At 38.6% G+C, this 23,678-nt stretch overlaps 1 protein-coding gene across 2 annotated transcripts in view; it reads right to left on the bottom strand.

Moving 5' to 3' along the window:
* NDST4 (N-deacetylase and N-sulfotransferase 4) overlaps window positions 1–23,678 on the bottom strand; it is a 170,610-nt gene that overhangs the window by 128,433 nt on the left and 18,499 nt on the right. For both annotated transcript variants that reach the window (XM_019534053.1, XM_019534052.1), the window contains exons 2-3: window positions 23,497–23,613; window positions 17,102–18,336 (exon numbers count right to left, since the gene is read on the bottom strand). In XM_019534053.1, coding sequence (XP_019389598.1) covers window positions 17,102–18,082 — 981 coding nt within the window. In that variant the 5' untranslated portion in view covers window positions 18,083–18,336; window positions 23,497–23,613. The remainder of the gene's footprint in view (window positions 1–17,101; window positions 18,337–23,496; window positions 23,614–23,678) is intronic.

The raw sequence follows: 23,678 nt of genomic DNA, 5'->3' as shown, positions 1-23,678 counted from the left end.
CGTGAATAAGTAGGACCACTGCTTGAAAATACTTCATTTCCTTGCCTCTTTTTGTGTTCTTTCCATTCCCACTTACATTTATTGTCTTCTTACTTTGTAGTGCTGTATCTGCATCCTGACCACTTGGTTCCCTTCCCCCTAAATATGCTACCCATCTTCTCTTATGCTTCTTTGTCAAACTGCTTTATTCCTCTCTTTCCCAGATATTGTCTCCCACTAAGGTCTGTCAGTTCCTGTCTCATCCATAGTTTCTGTTTCTTTTTTTCCTCTGTGTAGCCACACATTTCATAGGGACACTGAAACTGGCTCTTATTCAGCCCTCTTGAGGACACCAACATATGATACACAGACCCCAAAGGGTACACAGATGACAGCTGGAGATGTTCTAAAAGAGAATATTTTAAGAACCAAAGACTTTGCACACTGAAGTGTCAAAATGGCCTACTGACTAAAGGATCCAGGTTGTGGCTATAAATATTTAATAATGAGTAACTTAATGTACAAATATACAGCTGTCTAAAGATTTTAAGTTCAAAGATGGAAAATTACACACAGACTTGCTTTATTAAAACTGCTGGACTGGAATAAAAAATGTACTTCTAGTTGAGAGAATCACTGACAGTTTAAAAAATTAATATTTCTTCCATCTTAAGGAGAACAAGCAAATACCATATGCCATGAAAAACTCTGAATACAAGAATCCTCCGAATCATGATTTTTAAATTCTTGTGGCTTGCAACAGTCTAACATCTTAAAAGTTGTCGTTTTGATTCTATCTTGCTTTTTCACTCCCATTTCCATTATACAACAAATTTACTGAACCTGTGTGTTTACAGAGTAAATACTGAGCTACTAAACTTATGTGTAGATAAAATGAGAGGTATGTGTGCATGACATTTTAAAGTGGGCTGAATGCTTTTGCACCGGTTTAATGATGTTGGTGTTTGCACGCCTCACTGGCATATTGCGCATTAATTCCAGCTGCTGTAGGAAATTTGGCAGCATAATGTGCCTTAAATGTCTTGGGGCACAGCAAACTAAAACTAAATTCCTTTGAGGAGTTTTAGTTTGCTGCCCCTACAGCTGTGGAGCAAAGCACCAGGCTCCGTGCAGCTCCACAGCTCTGCAGGAAGTCCGGGAGAGCAGCTCCACCCAAGAAAAGCAGCAAGCCTGATCTTTTTTTTGGCCCCCTGGAGCCTGCCTGCCTGAGGTATGTGGGGGCCCAGTGCTTCCCCCCGTGACTTCAGTATCTGCCCAGGACCACGTGAGCTGGGTGCCTGCAGGCAGGTGCCACCCGGAGTCGGGTGGGGGGGGGTTGCAGCTTCTGCAGAGGGAAGCACCAGCCCCCACCCCAGAGCCCAGGGACTGCTCCACCCACTTGCCCTCCCTGTCCCGCCAGAGAGGCAGGTAAGTCAGAGGGGTGTGTGCACAACATGGGGATTTAATCAGTGCTTAATTGAAGCAGTATTTTTTAAAACCTAATGCTTTAATTTAGGGCCCCGTTTAATCTACACACTCCCCTAAGAAGCAAATTTTATATCATCTAAAATGTTGGCATCTTGTCTTTAATATGGTAAAGAGAAAATTGGACAGTACTGTCTAGGTGAAGAGCAATTTGAAAACATCATTCACAAATCAAAATCCCAGTTAGACTTTTTTGAGATGTTTCTTTAGCACTCTGAATTGATGACAGCCTCAACAACCTGGTGGACAGAGCGAATTTCCATGGGGAGCATGGGCTTCATGTTACAGGGGCAAAGCCCAGGCAGCCTGGGTTGCTAGGGACCTGGACGTCTGAGCTTCCCAGGATAGATATGTTACCAGGATACCTTTAAAATTAAAATTGCAGGCTTAGAAGACATTTTGATTTGAAATATCATCATTACATAATGAAAAATCACTGCATCAGAAAATTCACACCCAAATCAAATAATTACAAATTTGGGCCTTAATATCCACTATGCTGAACCTTCTATTATTTTTAACAAGTCTGAAAATGTAGATTCTGATTAGGCGGAGAGAAAGAGTGTAACATAGAAAGGGAGAACACAGAAAAAACATGGCTAAGTAGATATAGGACACTTTTTTGGCAGGCATACCACAAATTAGTGCTGCACCTTCTCCAAGTGCCACTTTGAGCCCCCCTCTGACCTGCAGCTCTGCTTTCTTCTTCCTTCCTTGTGCTCCCTGCTCAATTTGTTGCTTCGCTTTCAGCTTCCTGCCCTGTCTGCTGCAGTTCTGCTTGTCCCCTCCAGTCTGCCATATGCTGCACAAAGGGCATGTCTACACAGGATGCTTAATGCACAGTAGCCTAATAACACTTCTCAGTAGTGTGTCACTACTGCACAGTATTATTAGGCTACTGCACAGTAGTGTCACTAAAAGGGCATTTGCTGGCACCACTGCACTGTAACAGTAGTAACACCACATTTAGTTAATACAGGCAGTCTTCGGACTTAAGACAAAATTGGTTCCTGAAAACCATGTCTTAATTCGAAACATTGCAATTTGGAACCAATTTTCTCATAAGAAACAACATTATAAATGGGGGATTGGTTCCTGAACCAAGGTCCGATACCCTATTTTTACTAAAAATACCCCAGCATTTTGTACTCAATCAATTATAGATGAGTAATATAGCTACATTAACGTGTTTATATTCTAAATAGCAATCATATTGATTTGGAAGGACTTCTCTAAGGTGATTTTGCTGGGCTTTTTGAAAGGCTCTTGGTTGGACTTTTTGAAGGGTTCTTGGCTCCTTTTGAAGGAGTCTTGTCTGCTTTCTTGAAAAAAATGTCCAAGGAAGTTTGGGCAGATGTTCTCCAGGGAGATGATCAATGCAGCAAACTTGTTCACTGGTGTGGTGTCACATTGGATTGTAAAGTTGAAACTGATGTCGTAAAGTTGAAACAGGGTGTCAATTTATAAACGTTGTAAGTGCGAAACATTGTAACTCAAAATGTTGCAAATCGAGGACCGCCTGTACTTCATTAAGCAAGTACTAAATTAAATGTTCAGTAACTACTGTATATTAATGAATATTAATGAATATGTAAAATGTAGTCACAGAGGCTGCCTATGCTACCTGGATATTTCAATTTTTTTCCATGTTATTTTGAAATAATTTTTTTAATTCCAGGATTTTTTATGGTGTATGAATTTCACTTTCTGTCCTAATGAAGCCAAAGCAATTGCCTCACTCAGCACGCTTCTCTCAGTAGTCTAATATACAGAAAGGTCTCTGTTTTAGCAACCTAAAAGTGATTCTGTCATTTGGAAATGGATGACATAGTATGATGAGCAGAACTGGAAAAGGGGACTAATTAGTGAATGGAATTGATTAATTGTGGCACCAGCAACTCAGGAATACAAACTGGGCACAGACTGCTTCTATATAAAACTGTAAAGCTGCCATTTGTAACACTAGCTATGCAGTACATTTAATAAAGGTCTTTTAATTGGTACACAGTGTATTGTTAATAAAACAGGATTTTTTAAATCAAGAACTTAGGAAACTAGGCAGCCCTCTCCCCAAAACTCTTATGGGAAGTAAAAACTATAGAAAATGAGAGAAGGGAATGCCTTTCCTCTTAATTTCCTGAATTGCCTTTTCTTGCTCACCTTTGAATGGGTAAGTCCTCCTCAAAGTAACTGATGTCTACCCTATAGTGCTTGTCCTAGGGCAGTGGTTGTCCGCCTGGGGGTACTTGGGAAGGCCCTAGGGGGTATGCATGGACATGTGGGGATGAAACACTGCCACCCACCACCCCATGCGTCCACCTCCAAGGAGCAGGACTACAGGGGCGGGGAGGATGAGGGCAGTGGTGCCCCTCTGTGGGCTGCAAAGGCACTGCCCATTCGGCTAGACATTGGGAGGGGGGAGAGCTTGCATGTGGCAGCTGCTGCTGCCACTCACTATCCTGCGCTGCTGATGCTTTGCATTTGGCCGTGCACCAACTCCTCCACCCCACCCACCGTTGTACGTTTGGCTGCTGGGGGGTATACTTATTAAAAAAGGTTGTAAACCTCTGTCCAAGGGGAAAAACTTCTGTGGACTAGTCTAACAGTGTTTCATGCACAAAAAAATCTGTTGAAGAGTTCACAATGTTGAGGCAGACAGAAGCAGGCTAGCATAGAAACTCTTCCAGAATTAGTAGACACCATGTTCACTGAAGATCACTGTCTCTGCGTGCCAGTCCAAACTATTTTTGGAAGATATTTTCCATGTTATGCCAAACCTGAAAGTGATAAATGCTGGTATATTAAATAAGACCATTTTCATTCACACAATACACTGCAGTAAAATAAATCTAATGAACAAAAACTTCCTAAATTTTTCAGAGTATTTTGTTTCCTATATTTGTTTCCTTTTTTTGAACAAAAAACATTGCAAGTAATTTTTAAAATTTCTTTGGACATTCTGAAAGTGACATTCAACTGCATTACAAAATGAGTGAAGATTCTCTAATTCTTTTTCCCCCCATAAAAGGAACATTTTTGTGAGGGGGGAAGCTCCCGACCCTTAGCTTTTATAAAGCACTGGCTGATTTTCAATTGTGTGCTTATAAAATTTACTACTGTCCTGAGAAATTTAAAAACTTTTGCTAGGAAAAAATGGTTCATGTTCAACACAAATCCCATATGTGCTTCAAAACCCTGGTATCACAGTAAAAGTGCTTTTAGGGCCAGTATAAGATTTTGGCACTGATTTTGGACCAACAATTTGATTTAAAAAAAAAACAACGACCACTGAAAAATCTGGCCAATGAACACTTTGGTTAAAATGTAATGTCAAGCTCTCTACATATATCTGATAATGCTGGTCCCAAGATAACTCATACCATTCATAGCTCAGTAATTTTCAGTAAGAGATAAAAACTTAAGTATCTGGACCATAAGGAAAAGAGTTTTATTTCTTCTACCCTATATATAGATATTGATATAGATATAAATATATAGCACACTTATTATCCACAGATACTGAATTATAATTCAGTACAATGGTATCCCCCCCATGTTTACATATAATTTCTTAAGCCAGTAGATAATTCAAAAAGTCACCATCATAGATTTGGAAGTGGTACTTTAATAACATCAGAGACATGTGCATAGGAATGGTATGTTAAATGTACAAATAAAACATAAAGAACACAAATAGTGAAGGGTAAGCTAAAACTGATATTGGGCTCCTGTTACTGAACTCAGAGTAGACTGGCAATAAAAAAGGGAGGATTTAATCTTCAGTGCTACACAAAAGAAAACCTGGTTGTTGCCAGTATGTACAGAGCAGTAAATTTATGGGAGCTATCCAAAATAGGTGAATGCATAATGTATATATTGAAAGCAAAAATAAAATTTAAAAAATAAGGCCTATTGATGACAGAACTCAGACTAGCTAGAGCTATGCAAATGCGGCAGACTGCAGGAGTTTGCAATTGAACTTCTGCAGGAAATGGAGACTAAGACATTCCTGTATATTAATAGGGAAGTTTGATTTTGACAGATTTAAACCTTCAAGCCCAGTAGCAGGGTCTTCCATATACCTGTGTATCAACCAGTAAATTCATGTACCTTCCAAAACTTTAAACTTCCAGGTGAGGTAGAAGGGGCTCTATACTATGGTTGTGGAAAAGAAGGAATAGTTCAGCTTTTTCGCAATGCTGACCCGTTACAAACTCTTGTAAGCCTGGGTGTAGATCATGAGTCCAGCAAATCTCTAGTTCAGATTTCTGCTTGAATAATTTAACTCAGCTATAGAACAGGAAAAATGAGGCAAGGTTTTAAAAAATGCTCACTTGAATTTAGACAAGTGTTGCTCAAGTATTTGAAAATGAATAGGCAGGCTTTTCTCAGAAGTGCTAAAACATTTCATGGCATGCTATAATTATGGAGGATGCTAAAGTTCCTGAGATAGTTGGTATTAAATATATTATACATCTCCAAAATCAAGGTTATAGCCAGATTCTCATCTTAAATGCATTTCATAGTGCTGTTGAATTCAGTTGTATTATGCTGGCTAAGAATCTGGATTTAAGACTTTTTCAGTTGTATCTTGTAATGGATCCAACATGGTGTTATTAGGACCAAAATTATGTGTTCTTATCACCCCGTGTTATTTAATAAATGAGCTGTCAGAGTCCACCACATGGCACTTTCTTACTGGTACCCTTTGTTGGTCGCAACTACGGCACCTTGCATTAGGGCCCCTCTGCATGTTCAGGTAAAGGTATGATGGGATCCAATGCATGATCCACACAATTGTGCCTCTTGTCATGCACGTGTGGCATAGCAGGAGGCACAATTGTTTGGATCATGCATTAGATCCCATCATGCCTTATTGCCAGCGCAGGAGGAAACCAATCCCAGGCTTCCCTTCCTCCAGCAAGAAGCAAGCTGCCCCTGGCTGGGGAGCTGCTGGGGCTCCCAGCTGCAGGGAGGGAGGTTGCTGCCACAGTTGCTGAGATCTGCAGCAGCGGGGCTTCCCTTGTGGCTGGGAGGCTGCAGCTGATGTGATCTCCCAGCTGTGGAAGAGTTAGGCTGTGAATCTCCTCTGCAGCTAGAAGACTGCAGCAGCTGTGGTCTCCCAGCTGCAGGGTGCATGGAGCCCCCTGGAAATGCCCCTTTACCCCAGCTGGGGACTCCAATCAGCTGATGGGCCTTCAATTCCCCTGGCCACATGTGCAATTAATGGCATGATAGGAAGCCGCTACAAATTTATTACATATATTTTGTGGAATAATTTTGTAGCTTATTCCTCTTTTTATCATTGATTGAATATGTGGCTGGGTGACCACTTAAGGTGCAATTAATTGGTTAATCATATCTTAAGTGTAACATGTAGATGGGGCTCTGGATTCAGACATAAACAGTGAACTTACCAGACAGAGACTAGACAGCTTGAGAGCTGTGACCACTAAGGCCTGTTTGTAGTGTATACCGGCCTGTTGGCAGTTTTGCTACAAAAGTGGTAACCTTCCCTGGAGAGCTATTAAGCACTAATAGGTAATGACAGCATTAACCCAGCAGTAATACAGAACATGATTTGCTTTTGGTGTTCTTTCAATTTTTATTCAAGGTTTCTAGCTGGCAAGCATCACAGGTGATTTGTGATTTCATAAAGCATTCTGAGAGTTGCCATGCCATTGGTCATAGGTCATAAACTGACAATCAGGTCTAACTATGTTGCGTATGATGGAATACCACTTTCCCAATGTACAATATAATGCTGTACTATAAGTCACAATTTCAGTGTAAAAGATAGATACTTTAAACTATTTTCACTTGTGCTCAGTACATAAATGTATCAGGTACACATCAGGTACACAGGGTATGCTACATATATGTAAAAACATATAACTTCAGAGCCCCCTTCTTCCCTACAAAACAAAATTGCTTTAAATTATAATAGATTTGAAGAACAGGGATCTTCTTTATTAGGAGTATAGTTGGCTGACATTTACTGACTGAAATTATTCTTTTTATCTTTTAAACACACACATAATTTGCAAATTTCCAAATCTTACCACGATCTACTTATTGCCCAAAGTAACACATGCCAGTAGATGATATACCTTCCCAAGAACTAAATTTGAGTGCATAACTTCCCTTTACTAATGTAAAATATATATCTTCAGAGAGACAGTAAGTCTTACCTAAGTGATGCAATTTTGATTAAACTAAATGGGAGTTATGTCCACTATACAGGGTGAAACTCAATATATTCCTCCTAATGGTACTACACAATAATGTACCTAGAAAAGCCATCAGCACAAACATTGCTTAACATAACACTAGAAGTTGAAGTACTTATAAAGTAGCTCAGTCGCCTGGGGAGCCACAAATGGCACGGGGGCATCTGTGTTTGGCACATGGCAGGTCAGGGAGGCGACAGACAGCACAGCAGCAGATAGGGCAGAAAGCAGAAAGTTGAGTAGGCCATCAGGCAGGGAACACAGGGCAAGAAGCAAAAAGCAGAGCAGGATATTGGGCAGGGGGGAAAATCAGTGGTGGGGGGCTAATTTGTGGCATGCCAGCCAAAATGGTTAGCTCCCACTAAAATAGCCTATGACTAGATTACAGATGATTCAAAGAGAATGTCAAAATAAGGAGAACATGCACTGAAATTGATAAGAACTGTATACCCAAAGTTTACACAGATTTTTTTGTATGCCAGACTGTTGGGTATAGGTCGACAGAAATGATTCCCAGATTATAATTGTGAGATGTTTTTGTCATGAAGGATCTTTCTTTCTTTCTCATGCTTTTTCTTTCCCCTCCATCCATCTACCCACATATACAGCCACCTACATAAATTTATAACAGCACTATCTGAACATTCTTGTTTTGAAATTGCTTGTATAATGTTAATGATAGTAAATTGTGCTTTTGCCCTAAGAGCTATTTCTTCTACTTGCATTTGGATGACAAAGGCATATTTAAAATATCTTAAGTAATACTGCTGCTAATGGAAGTGCATTATATATATAAAACATTCATCGTAATGTGTTTATTGTTGCATCCAGTGCTTTTAAGACAATAATTATGACTGCTCTTTAAGTTGGGATTAGCTATCTTTCTTAGTAAGGTATCCAATCATTTCATGATATGCTATTTTTCAATACAGGAAACAACTGTTATTGTTTCCTTTTAAGTAATGTGTATGGTTTAAAACACAGTAATGCAGGGAGCTTGAGAGCTTGAGGCAAGACAGCCATGTTTGTTTGTACCACCTACAGCTGCCCTAAATATTATTAATTAACTGTCAAGGACCAAGTATCTACTCAAAAATTCAACTAGTGTGTTATAGCACATGGCCATGAAATTCTTATGGAAAAGGTTTAGAGAAATTAAATAAATTAGATCCAAGAAATTGGGAAAGGACTGTGATGCTATGTGCAAGCTCATCACGGGAAATTGGTCACTGGTTGAGTTTTTAAGTTTACTGAAGAAAAGAGTAAAACAAATTAAAAGGGCTTCTGAAAATTTCAGGATTTAAAAGTGTCAGAAATGCTTTTAAATAATCAAATATTTCTAATTAGATCTTATAGCTAGTTAAAAACCTGAGGAAAAAATGCCATTTAGATAAAATTTATTATTTTTTCTAAAAAAATGAAAATTGTAAAACATAGAGAAGGGCATAGTCCACCAAAAATAGTAAACTTACATTAGAAAATAAGAACCACCAACATAATACAATTCTAATTTGGGGAGCAAAGACTAGGTGCTGCTTTTTGGGGGGAAAATGTCTGTCTTCTTTTGTGAATGAATTAGTTGAAGATTTCTGTGTAGAACTCACTACATCTTTTAGGGGAAATTGGAAAGATGGGAAGCCCAAGTCTACTGGAACTCAAGCTAGCTGCTCACATATACAATCATTCCTCCCTCTGCTTGGAAGAAAAGGCAACGTTTTCCTGATGACCAACAAAGATCTGTCCGTCTCTTTCTTGCTTGCTTGCTTTGTATTTCTATGCTGAAATTCTGAATTAGGTACTTCAGACTTAATGAGGTAACGAAAAAGACCAAAACATTTAATTTGGTACATCTGGATAAGATATTTGGCTGGTACAGATTGGTCCAATTATCTTGGCAAGGATCTCTCTCCAACTTTTATTTCTATTGCCAGCTTTCTGCAGTTCTCAATAATTACTTGTCTCATGTTTAGAGCTGGGTCATGGAGAAAAAAATGGTCACTGAGAGAGGCTGAGTGTAGACTATTGAGGGTCAAGAACATGTCAGTGAGTACCTGAGTTTGATTTATAATTTGATGAAACACTATTGTTGTTTTCAGGAACTTGCATTTTTATGATCTATGAAGGCCAATAGATGGTGAAGAAACTGATTACTATCCTTTAGTTTACTGCCAGTATAGTGGGTATTTGAGTGGGCACTCGTGTTTAGAAATCTTGTATGCATGAAATTTGAGGTCACCTGTCAGAAGGGGTACATTCTTCTAGCTACAGATAATTGGAAGAGTTTCTAAAATTTTAGCCAAAGAGTATGTGTTCCAAATTGGTGTTTGCTTTTTTGACAGTGAAAAGCCCAAAAGAACCTTGAGATTGCCTGATAAGGAGAAATTGATGCTCTTCAAATGTTCCTCCTTTTTAATGCAGTTCAACTTCACTTTCAGGATTTTCAAAGAAATTAAAAAATCAGGTGATATTACCTTGGGAAAGGGTGCTTTTTCTATATTTTTTGTGAAACAGATGTAGAGTTGCATGTTGCCTGTGGATTTCTGGAATTTAACTCCATAACATCTCACAATGTCCCCTAGAGTTTGTGCAGGTATATGGTATGGGATATAGGAACCCCATCCTTGAGACAGAAACTGAACAGAGCTGCAGATGTCTATTATAATATTTTGGATTTAATGGCAGGACTTCTGGCCATTGCTGGAAGATCTGTAAAAAGAGTCAGGAACAACACCTGATTCATTGTGTCAAATTCTGTTCAGAAATCTATTAATGTTGTTTGCCCCATTGCTAAAAGGAGACTACTTACCAGTTTAGCCAGCTTTATATTATTTTTTTTGCCACAAACTAGTCTAAAAATAAAAAAAGCATAGGATCTTGGCAGAGATAAGAAGTAGCTCTTGATTTCCCTTCAACTGTATATCAGTGGCTTACCCTGAAATGAGTATGGGACTCCGGAGGGGAAGAGCAAAGAGCTGCACAGCTCCAGATCTTCCCTTGATTTGGAGGGGAAGATCAGGACATTGTAAAGCAGCATTCTCTTTGTTCATCAGCAGACTTAGACTCTGTGTATTTTTGCCGCGTCCGAGGATCTGTCCCAGATATTTTTGCGAATGATATATGAAATTAATTCTTCTTACAGAAAGATAATGAAAAATATGAGATGGAAGGACCTATTATTAGATTAGCTAATGCAGAATGTAGCCCCCTGCTGTTGCAGCACTATTTAATTTTGCATTATCAGAAGAGATACGAGCCCAACATGAATTCTTGTCTGTAAGATACTAAAATGAAAGAAATTCCACTTTTACTGCTGATGGCGGTCAAAGAAAACAGAGACTGAAGAAATTGGTTTGATTTCAGTGACTAATGGCATTGCCCCCCCCCCCCTTTAAATATAAGTGGACTTAGAATGAATGAGTGGCTGAGAATTTGGAAGGATCATGAGGCTCCCCAGGGGAAAAAGGGACAAGGTATTCTTAGGAGTAGCATGAAGAAAACTCTTAACTGCTGCTCTCTCAGTTCATAGTATCTCTGACTGGCTGAGGACATCCTTACTCTTGTTTCAGAAATTAAAAACAAATAGAACACCTCAACTTTTTAAGGAAAGGGGTTCTGTAACATGGTGGTCTGACTCTTTAAGGACCCTGGGGGGGGGGGGGGGGGGGGGGGGGGGGGTTAGGATCAGCTGAATTTTTTGAGTATCGTACCCAGCTGAGAAAGAGAGAGGATAGGGTGGTTTCTTTAGAGGTCTGAGAGCCCAGATGGAAGGATACTGCAAGAGGGAGGATGACTTCTGGCATAGGCCTTGGAGCTAGGACAGGCCTCTGGGGCTCAGCAGTGATCACATCTACATGAGACGGTTTGTCACTATAGCAATCAGCTACAGCAATGTAGCATTGGTGGTGATGAACTGTGACATCAATGCTACCATGCAGTAGGATCAGAAAGTTTTAGAAAGTTTTAGCAACTAGTAAATGACTGTGCAGTAATAAGTGTGGACACACCAAATACTGATTAGAAGAATAGCTACTCTGTGTCTGTGTCCTAAAGGACATCATCTGAAAGCCTTGTGCATGGCTGTGGATTCTTCTTGGGCGATTGAGGGACTGTCGCAGCTGACATGCTGATAATTTCATACTGAATGATTCGATAAAAAACAAAGGTGGCGGGAGCTTGCTAATGCTGATCGGCAAATAATCTATTTGTGTTCAGTTAGAGAAAGATTAAAGATGAAAACCAAGCCCTGCATTCATTCTTGTGTAGCAGTGGCAGATGTAGCATAACTAAATATTCCTAATTGTTTTCCCAAAAGAAATGATGCCAATGAAGCTGGACCTGATGCATGGTTGGAGATCAGTGTAATTGAAAGCCAAATGATTTCTCCAAAGTAACTGATGCATTTAGCTGTCTAAAAGCAACCAGAGAGATAATATATTTGGCAGAGGGAAAGGGAGAAATTCATTTTCAGAAACTCTCCAGGCTCAAGATACCTTTAAAGCTTGGGGAAAATAACTTTCCATAGCTTGGCTGAGTTCTTGTTCTTAATTACTTAGCCAGATATGACCCTGTACAACTTCAGTATAGCGGACTGCAGCGCTTTACTGGTGAAAACAAACCATAATAACTCCATTCCATAATCCTTCTCTCTTGCTAGCTGATGCAACTGTTTACAGAAATATACATCCCTATAGTACTTAATAAAAAAAGAGCATATAGGAATAAAAACATTTGGGTCACCAAAATAATTACACAAGAAAAGAGTCAGCTAACTCTCTAATAGTTACACAGTAATTATTGTGCTGAGAGGACCAATTTAAGTGATACAGACTTTTGCTCTGCAGTTATAATATAGGAGGTCAGTGAAAAGAATAACTAAGGTGATATTTAGAGAAACATTGTTTAGTCATAATCAATATTAAGTTTGAAATGCTTATATATTCATCTGTAGTTTCTTAATTGTAAAGGAACATGTACTACTGCTTCCCAATGTCCCTAAGCTGTGCGACTGTGTTCAGAACAATTGAAAGTTATCATACCACCATATTAACCTATATATATATCTCCTAGGACATATATATATATATATATGAATGAAATATCTATCTATCCATTTATCTATCCTAGATATACATATATACCTTAACCCATCACAACTAATTTTTACCCATTTGCAGAAAAGCAAGTTTTGGACTCTCAAAGAAACTTTCTGCTGTTTATCAATTCTTTCAGGGCTCTGATGAGGGATGGAGGTAAGTCAACTTTCTCAGTCTGTCTCTCTCACTCGAGATCCCTTCTGGCAGCAAGCCCTCCTACCTGTTTCCTTATACAGTATATATATATAATGTAATATATATAATATAATGTAATGTAAACCATATATTTCCGCTCCTTATTTTTTTTAATGGATAACATATTTGACTCAAGTTGTCCATTAACATTTGTTTCTAGAATGAAAACCAATCTGCCCAGTTCTAGCCACTAAGGTAAAAGACTATAAAAATTAAATCAGCTTAAAATGACCTCTTAGAATGAAGACCCTGGTACAACCTTAATTATAGGCACCATTAGACACACAGAAAACAGAACCGTATGAATCTAGGAATTAGAGATGTGACTTTACGATCCAGAAAAAATATAGTTTTAAGTGTTTTATAAGAGGTAATACTCTATAAAATTGTTTTATTATTATTTTCTATAAATGTTAAGATCTATAATGAGTATTTCTTTTATGTTGGACAGTATTAGGAACAAGATAAAATGTGAGGTACTATTAACAGACTGGTATTTTACTGAAAAATCATAGCATAGATTTCATAAGCGAATGTGATCCAAATACTCTAATTGTTCCATACATAAATATAAAAATTGCCAGTATCTATTCTACATGTCCTTCAAATATTGGAAGAGATGAAAGTTACAGGTACAACCTGTCTTACAATGCCTCTATTAAATTGGAAAGGAAAGTCTACAGGAGATTTTCATCCTCTGTTGAAATGCAGCTTCCTTTGGACAACTGATCACAACAGTTGCTTTTAACAGGGAAGAGCAACACTACAAAACTTTTTTGGAAAATAACAGTCACTTGAATATTATCCTCTTCTGATATTTTCCTACTGAGGAGGCTACTTTACTTTGAGAGGCAAAGTTAGGCCCACAGGCAGTTAATTGCATTCTTCCCAAGTGCATTGAGAGATAGCACAATAACTTTCTGTAATTATCTTTTACTGTAAGCTAACCAAAGTGCGCTCTGATTTTGGTGTTATATTCATTAGCAACCAGGCTGTTTGGACTGCTAATATATTCTGGTAATGTCCAGTCTATAAATAAGAACTGATTAGCACAGAAAGTAAAGTACTTCTAAAATACTTTGAGTAACAAATCCTTATCTGGCAACCAATTTAAAATTACAGCTCAGTTTTAAATACAGAATACTGATGGGTGGTGACATGCTGGGAAAAAAACACCATCACCTATTAGTAGAACAAATTCCTTTTCACTAGGAATACCTAAAAGAAGTAGTCATTTGATAGGAATGCAGGTCCCGAATCTGTGTTTACTGAAGAATCCACTGAGTATGGTTGGATCCGGCTTACCCATATAAAATGATTTCTGATATAAAATAATTAGGAAAACTCCTTCCATTATCTATATTCTGTATTCAAACTGTAATGCACCTGCGAAATCCAGGAAGAACATTGTCTATCTGGAAAATATCTATCTGAATACAGGAGAGGAGCCATTAAAGTTTCTTTAAAACAAAACAAAGGAAATCCCAGCATCTAGGTAACAATCCAGAGGGTCTGCTTATGTTAAAATACAGTGAAGTATAGAGATCTTTGTTTCTCCTGATGCACATGTATATACACAAAAGTCATAATGCAGAGTTGATGTAAATATAGGCTGTCTGTTGATGCAGAAGTTTAGGATAATAGGGAAGCAGGGCTGGAAGGAATCTCATGAGGTTGTCTAGTCCAGCCCCCTGTTCAAGACAGGGTCATACCTCACTAAAGCCTCCCAGCCAAGAGTCTGTTCAACCTGCTCTTGAGAATACATGGAAGACATTAGAAAACTATGGCTACATTTTTAACTCTTCATCATTTTAGGGTCAACACTGTACTAAAAGACACTTGGCACACCTCCCTTGTGAATAGGCCATGACTGCAGTGGGATATGAACACCTCAGAAGAGGCCCGTGCGATTCATGTCTTTAATTTTTCACATATTTCCATAAAATGTTTCTGGTTAAATATTAATCAGGCATGAAAGCATGCGCCCTGATGAATGACATGAGTACTGCTTAAAGAATATTAAAAAAATATAGTAATTAATAACTGGGTTTAATTTAACTGATAAAGTTAATTATTATTTGTATGTAGTAATACATGAAAAAGAACAACTTTTTTACTAAACATAGAACATTTTAGAAGTAGGAAATAAATGGGATAAAAAAGGTTTTCTTTTTTTGTATAGAAAGTATGGTATTTGCAAGGACTCTTTGAAGGTTTATATTGGAAAATCAAGTGTTTTGGTTTTACTGCAAGAGCTATTTCTCTGAGTAAAAGTAAAGTTGATTAAAGCTTCTCTACAAAGAAATGGCATTCTACAGGAAGATGGAGAAATACCACATCAGAGTAACTTATGTTGCAGACACCCCTATTTCAGAGGCAGGGTGCCTTTCTGCTGCTTGGGTTAATTCACTTCTACAGCCAGCTCTTTAAAAAAAAAGAGACTTTGGTGTATGTTCCAATGTACAGTTCTCAAAGTTTTTCTTCCAAGGACTATTTTTCCATGTTTTCTGAGAATTACTAAGTTTAACATAGAGAAAATGGAACCATGACAGACATCTTCCAAATGACTGTCCTAAAAATTACTCACACTCCCTCTTGTTGCCTCTTTTCTTTCTCTACCCACCTCGCTTTCCATTCTGCACTGTCACACAACCTCAAAAGAAGGGGAGTGGTGTCCCAAATGCAGTTTTGCCTCTGGCCTGATGGTTACGGCACTGTTCTGAGAGTTGGATTTGAAGCTCCTCAGACTGAGAAGGGCACTGAACCTGGGTCTCCCACTTTCTGGGAAGGTATTCTAGTCTCAAAGCAATTCCATCAAGGGCAACATCACTAGCACCATCATTTTAATAGAAAGTGGTCATCATTACAGTCATTAATAATGTATTGAGGCATTCACAGGCTGAATCGGGCCCCTTTGGAGACTTAGGCAGAGCAGCATTTAATTCTTGGCCATAGCTATGAACTGTTTTAGGCACTTAATATCCCATTTTGGATCTAGCACTATTTTTTTTTTATTTCACAACTGCTTAAAAATCTCTATTTGTTACTTAATAAGGTGGTACTTCCAGGGAAACTTTGAAGAACAAATAAGAACAAATATCTTTTAGATAGTTCAGAATAAAATATATGTATAGTGAATGTGTCTTTATGCAAATGACTATCTATATATGTTTTTAACAATGGAAATCTAAGTGGAACAGGTACAAAGAAGGGTTATAGCTATATTTAGGGGAATTAGGATCTTATATTATATAAGGATATTAGCTCATTTAGAGTTGACTTTTCAAAATAAAATGGAGGGATAAGATCACTGCTTATAACTAGGATTATAACCAGAATTGCTCTTATAAATTATAGGAATATTCATATGTATGCATATATATGTGTATATATATATGTATGCGTGTGTGTGTGTGTGTGTGTGTGTGTGTGTCCGTCTACACAGGCAGGTAAAGGTGGGATCTAATGCATAAGTCACAGAATTGCACCTCCTGCCATGATATAAGTGCATGGCGGGAGATGTGATTATGTGGATCATGCATTAGACTGGTTAATCATGCCTTATGTAGTGTAGCATGTTGATGGTGTGTGTGTGTGTGTGTGTGTGTGTGTGTGTGTGTGTGTGTGTGTGTGTGTGTGTGTGTGTGTGTGTGTGTGTGTGTTTATAGTTCTAGAATAAGACTTTCTAGTTCTCGGCAGGGTAAGAAAAACATAGTTTCTAACCCTCAGGTTAAAAGAGAACTTCCATTAATTTTAGCATCAGCATTCATTACCCAGCATCTAAGGTGGTATAAAAACAAACACTTGATCAGACTGACATTAATAGAGGGCAGTGCACATAAAGTAGCCAGTAGCACATAAATTAGCCAGTTCATTACATTCATGAGTGTGAGAGGTGTGTGTGTGTCTGTGTGTGTGCATGCCTGTTAATGTGTATGTCTGAATAACAGCCATAGATATCAGCCACTTCCAGCAATAGAAAATTCAAGATTCAGACCAAGGTTTCCAAGCCTGTTGTCTTTCCTTTTAACTTAGATAAGCTCAGAAAATGGTACTCTCTCAAAATGTCTCAAGCAAAAATACATCCATTTGAAAAGGTAGTTCCAGTTTTTGCCTTACCTTCACATCATTGATATTCATTCTTGTTCCTTCCTTTCCAACAAAGATGTCATCTATGTCGACAAGAATGTATCTATCCAAAGACAATGTTAGCTTCTTCCCAGATAGGAAAGAAATGGCGTCTATAAAGATCAGCTTGTGCAGCCAAAAGGTTAAGTTATTTCCAAAAAGGACTCTCTGAATCCCATCATGAAGCCCCAAATCTTGAATTACTGTAGCATACAGTGCAGTCTTAGGCAATGATGCAGGGAGAGGCCTGGAAGTCTGTAATTCTGTTAAAAGCACGGGTTGGTAGGTGGAATGATTAAATTGGAAAACTGTCCAGTCTTCCCCAGGCAGTTGGCCCATCTCAACCCTGGGTGCTTTGGTAATGTGCAATAGAGGAGACTGTGGGTTTACAAAACAGTCTTTGAGGGGTACATTATTGTAGAGGTGTAAAGGAAATCCTTTTAGTTTAGTGCTTGGGGAGCTGTTCTCATTGGCTTTATGAAAACCAATTATGCTAACACTGTATTCCACGCAGTATTTTTCCAGAAGCTCTCTATTCCATGAGTCCATAGACACATATTTTAAAATATTTTCATATATAACAAGTGTATATTTTCCTTTGCCATTGTCTGTAAGAGGAGGAATATCACCTTTTGCAGGTGCAATCACCATTTGGTACTGGAATCTACTAGACTCAAGGATGGCTATAATATCTTGCCCAAGCTGGGAGTACTGGCTTTCAACGAACAGGAGGACAGTGGGATCAGTCTTAGATGGATCAATTGGTTTGGCAGTTTTCAGTTCCATGGACCTGTAAGGTAAAAGTTTAAGGTCCTCACATTCTGCTTCTCCAGTGGCTTCAACAATGGCCATTTCCTGTTTGTAGCCTGTATATAAGTAATAGGCAGAAATGACTATGCTTACTAAACAGAAGGTGGCTAAAAGAATGATCAGTGTTCTGAAACTTCTACGAAGTTTCACAGTAAGATTCATTTTTTGCAATACTTTCACCTTTCTTTTAGTTTTGGCTTTCTCCTCCTAAAGTGCCATAATTAGAGAGAGACAAGATGGTGCAAGTTCCACTCCCCACATGTTCATGTGACCATTTCAATGCATTTATGAAGGTGTTGGGGAGGTTATGAAATTGTTACAGCTGGAAGTCAAAGTGTCTGGAACTCTAAACTGGAAGAGATTTTCTCTGAATACAGCAGTTCCCAATAATCAATGGAGAAGACTCTTAACATTATCTGCAACAACAGGTAAAATTAAAGTAAGTCAAAACAAAATCCACAGAGTAATTAAAAACAAATGTGTAACTTAAATATGTTACTAATATATCTGAAGAAAGAGGGAATTAATTGCTAGTCCATTATTAGATTATTGCTTGCTGCTTTCTTAGTATATTTAACTCAGAACAAATCAATTAAGAAAATACCCCAAAATACTTATGATGAACTATATCTAAATAAAACACTCTGAATAAAATTATACTGGCATTCAGTTGCTATTTTTTTTTTTTTTTAAACTAGCGAGATACCCTACTCTTCCAGTAAGGAATAAGTGCAAGTGATGGGATAAAATTCAAAAAAAAAGGAAAACAGAGTAAATATCATGAAAAACTTTCTCCTAGAAGACAATGACTGACAAGTAACAAGGTGCATTTTTGGGGAAATTAGAAAGTGGTCATGACAAAGTGTTAGAAAAATTATAATGTGTGTACCATACACACCATCCTGGGCATATCTACATGCTACTGTGTAGTGGTTATTGGGCATTTGTTCAGTACTTAGATAAGCAAGTACTAGATAAATACACAGTAACCGGAATTACTATGCAGTAGCACCTGCGAATAGCTTTTCAGTGGTGCTACTGCACAGTAGCCTAATACTACTGTGCAGTAGTGTCTCAGCATGGTTTTTGCCACAAGACTATACTGTGCAGTAGTACCAAGCTACTGCACAGTCAGCCTCTCGTGTAGACCTGCACCCTGACTGGTAAGTGGGAATGGACTAAAATGTTTTAAAAACTTTCTTTTTATTCAATTTATATTCTTTTGTTCTTGTGCAATTTAAGCAAGATAACTCATGTAAGTATTTCCAGGATTTCTTTTCGTTCCATTTTTCAGGCTTACGTTAAATTATCCATGTTATCAAAGTCCTCCAAATAGTTTAAGTACTTTTAATTCATTAAAAAAAACCCCCACAGCTTCTTTTAGAGAAATGGTTAAACCAGACCTTACTAAATGCTTCTAAATGATAAAAAGTTGGGCTAAGATTCAGACTACTACAGTTCCACTAAGTGGCTCTTTCCTTATACGAACTATAGCCTTCTAAATAGGGAAACTTAAGATAACTGAATTATTTCTAAATCTTGATAAGAATAGAACCATGCTGTTATTACAAGAGGTCTACTTTGTTATCCTGATTTGTCAGTTTTTAGGGTATTATAAAAAACATCCTGTTAAAATATTTGCAACAGTGTATTGAGTCCATGGAATGGAAGCACCAGCAGAGGGTGTATCTACACAAGACACTTTACTGGGCAATAGATTACTCTACTGCACAGTAAAGTGTCAGTGTCTACACATGCACACCATTTATTGGGCAGTTAATTAGTCTATTGCACAGTTAGCTACTACCTGTAAATACAGGTAGCAAACTAACTTGGCAGTATATACTGGGTGCATCTACACATGTTGCTATGGCGCCATTGTTACTGTGCTGTCTTTTAATAATTTCTTTTGGAAGTATTAAAAGGTGGCACAGTAACAACCCGTTCTGTGATATGCACACTGTGCAGAGTTATTTTTAGGCACTACACTGCTGTAGCAATGCACTATAATGGGGGAACGCATCACTCCAGCAATGTAGCTGCAGTGTCATGAGTTTTGCCCATGGATGCTATGTCACTGTAGCTTGTTGCTACGGTGATGTAGCATCATGTGTAGACACACCCACTGAGCAGTAGTGCATATGTAGACACTGACTGGGAGCAAATTTGCTCCCAGTTAACCCCAACACTAAGGAGCCATAGGGGATGGGGAATTCCCCTGGTCCTGGTGCTTCTCACCTCCTGGATCCCCCAAGAAGTTGGGAACTGAGCAGCACCCAGATGGGGTAGCTTTCTGCCCCCCTACCCCCAACTGTCCTGGTGCTGTTCAGATCCTGGCTCTTGTGGGGAGCCGAGCAGCAGTGGGACTCAGAAGCTCCGTGCTTCACCGTGCAGCCAGGATCTGGACAAAAGCTCTTCTCCCAGCCAGCTCTAGGCTGCACAAGGATATCCCCAAGCAGTTTGGGACTGGCGAGAAACTATTCCACTTCTGGGGTAGGGCCAAGCCAGTTCCTGTCTCTGCAGGGATTTCCCTGAGCAGCCTGGGGCTGGCCAGGAACTGTCCCCCTTCTGTCTTCTTTATTAGAATTACAAAGAATTACACAACGTTTCTAAAGTCTTAACATGATTAATAATGACACTTTAAAGATTAAGTTTCCACATGCTTATTACAGTGGATTAGGCACAGACCACACTTTAAGGATTCTTATAGGCAGAGATTGGCTTCAGGAAGGACAAATACTTCTAGAACATTAAGGAAGTAATCTTGATAGTAGACTATTGCAGTCATATCTGAAGGAGAGAGGTTATTTAGGTTTGCTTTTGCAAATAAAACATGTAAAATCAATATAAACAGTTAATTCTGCATTATGCGATTAAATAAGGAGAAATGAGAAACTTCTTTTTCTGAATTATTTATACTGTTTAAACAGTGAAGGACTCTAAACAATGGGCTACTTTATAGTGCTAAGAATTAAAACATTTTTATTTATATGTCGCCGTCCATTAGACTACACCAGTGATTCTCAACCAGGGTGCCCCTGGGGTGCCTTGAGATCCTTTCAAGGGTGCCTTGGAGTGCCACACATTGTTAATACTGTTAGGTTTTCCACCATGATTCACAAGGTAAACCCAGAGGCTGCATCTTGACAAGTGTGCACATGTAGGGATGTGCATTTCCCCATATGGCATGCATTTCTTTCTGACATGCAACAAAGTGACCCAGATGGGGTAGGAGAGGCTTACCTGGGGTTTGGGGGCCTCCCAGGGCAGGAGTGGCACTGAGGTTGCTCAGAACATGGCTGGCAGCCAGAGCATGGTTTTGGCTGGCCAGGCTCCCTTTCAGGCAGTACACGCTGCTGCCATATGTGCCACACCACTTTTTTAATGACATTTTTTTTGACACCAGGACCTCCCAGAAAAACCTGCCACATTCCTAATTAGCAGCACAGAGAATGGGTGCACATGCGTGGCATGCAATTTGCAGCACCTCAAACTACTCTGAGGCACTGCAATCTCCACATGCGCACTTATGGGGACACAGCCAGAGATTTCAAATAAAAGTCCATAGTTGTGTTCACAGAAGTCCATAGTTGTGGTCTTTCTGAGTTCTTTGCAACAGGAAAAAACTGCTTTATTATTTTTCTGTTGGCAAAAAAAGAGTGAAAACTAAAAGCTAGAAGTTTCCGAGAGGATGTCCCCATCTATCCTGGCATGCCTCAAGTCTAAAAAGGTTGGAAACCACTGAACTAGACTGTAGAGTGGTAAGAACCAAAGTCCTGGGTTTCTCAAAGAGCTTTAAATCTAAGGCTGAGGAGGACATCTAATGAAAATATATAGGAAAACTTGAATGCTAAATTTTATCTAACACTGGTACACCATTCAAGGAGCATTATCTGAGTGTGTATGTAGTATAAACATAATGTGAAGGACAGTACTGTTTTACTTTTTTATGATAACATCAGTTTTTAGGACACTACAGTACTTTTCTGATATCAAAACTCATGAGAGAAAAGGACTCACCTAAAGAGGGAGACAAAACTAGGGTCTAAATTCTGACTCAATCAGTCCAGATGTGTAATGAGAAACTACCTGTCATGATTTACAGGCACCAGAATCTGACCCATAAAATTTGGCAATAGAATCTACCTATTCCATAGGGGGTTTTTGCCCATCCTTTTTCTAATGCAGTATATTCTCTCTGCAGTATATTTTGGAGTTAGAAGCTTGCTGCTATAAAGCTCAGACTCCTTCATCGGCTATATACAGTCATTTGCTATATACAGTCATTTGCAGCTACATTCACACTGCTTGCTTTAAATTGCTTAAATGAAAACCAGGAGAGGCATGTGCAGCCATTCACTGCTCCCAGGATCTGTGTAGGGAAACCAGTGTAAGTAACTCAGGGTGAGGGGATGGTCAGGGGAAGTGGGGGTGGGGAGATGGCTTCGGGGGATTGGTGGGATGAAGGAAGACTGGCAAGTCCATGATTGGGGAGGAGAGGATTGGTAGGTCTATGCGGGAGGAGGTCAGGGGGTTATAAATAGCTTAGTCACAGTCAAGGGAGTTGGGAGTAGCGCAGCTCCAGAGAAGGGGTGAGTGGCTGGGCTTTCCCGGCTCTGAGGCTCCATATTTAGATTGAGTTAACCTGATCTCGATCTAAGTTAGTTCACTTCCTCAGATGAACCAACTTTAGATCAGCTTTTCCATTTTTCAGGTGATTGAAGTCCTCCAAATGCTACTTGATTAGGCGTTTTGAACAACCTAAGCCTGGTTAGATCAATCTTAATATTGAACCTAGACATACCCTAGTTCTGTCATGGGATTCTAGTAGCAGGAGAAACATTGAACAGCTTTGTGTGAGAGAATCACAAGCAGAGTAACAAGAAAGAGTAACAATTTATTCTTGTTCAGAAGTCTTGACAGAAAAACGTTGTTATGTAACAGTACATTGTTAATGTACATAAAATATTGCCACAACTACTGAGATAATAATCATGATTATTATTAAAATAAGCAAAGATTTTTCCCTGAGGCTTGTCTGACTTTGAAGTTGTAGGTATTTTTCTTCATATCATTACACATTAGAGCTGCAATTAAAATGTTATAAATAGAAGGCATCAGATGACATGCTTTCACTCTCTGACCCTATATCTCAGTTTTTACATGTTAGTGATATTGATAACATACACACAAGCTTGACTTTGCAGGTTTGTCAAATCACCAGAATCTGATAAGTTACAGCCTCGTTATGCAACTAGTCTGTTTGTAAAATAAAATAATTTTAACAAAACCTTTCTTAAAAAAAGAAATAAATAAAAGCCTCTTCAACTTCATATCATGTATTTTCTTTTAGCACTAGAGGGCAATGTTTTCTTGCTTTTGCCAAACAAAGAGTGGCAACACCTATTATCTACCACATAGCTTACAAAATAAACAGATCTGCAAATCAAGCTGGGTCCAGAAAGGTCATCAGAATTTATGCCAGCAGGTAAAATCCTTATTTTAGATTTTAGTGGAAAAGCAATAGAATTTAAGTGCTAAAGGAATTTAATAGTAAAAATAAATTTAATACTTACCAGCTTTTTTAGTCCAATTTGTATCCCAGATGGATAAGATACATTATTGGAGTTACATGTTCATATTTTTTTCCTTTTTTTTGTCCTGTTGAGTCTCTTACATACTGGAATTATAAACTGTCAAAATAATAAATTTGGTGAGAAGGATCATTGCATTATTATCTCTATGACTGTTACATCTA

This window comes from Crocodylus porosus, unplaced genomic scaffold (assembly GCF_001723895.1).
Source record: "Crocodylus porosus isolate Cpor-Errol unplaced genomic scaffold, CroPor_comp1, whole genome shotgun sequence".
Lineage (NCBI taxonomy): Eukaryota > Metazoa > Chordata > Crocodylia > Crocodylidae > Crocodylus > Crocodylus porosus.
The sequence above is the reverse complement of the archived record's forward strand: the minus strand, read 5'-3'. Positions and strand labels throughout refer to the sequence as shown.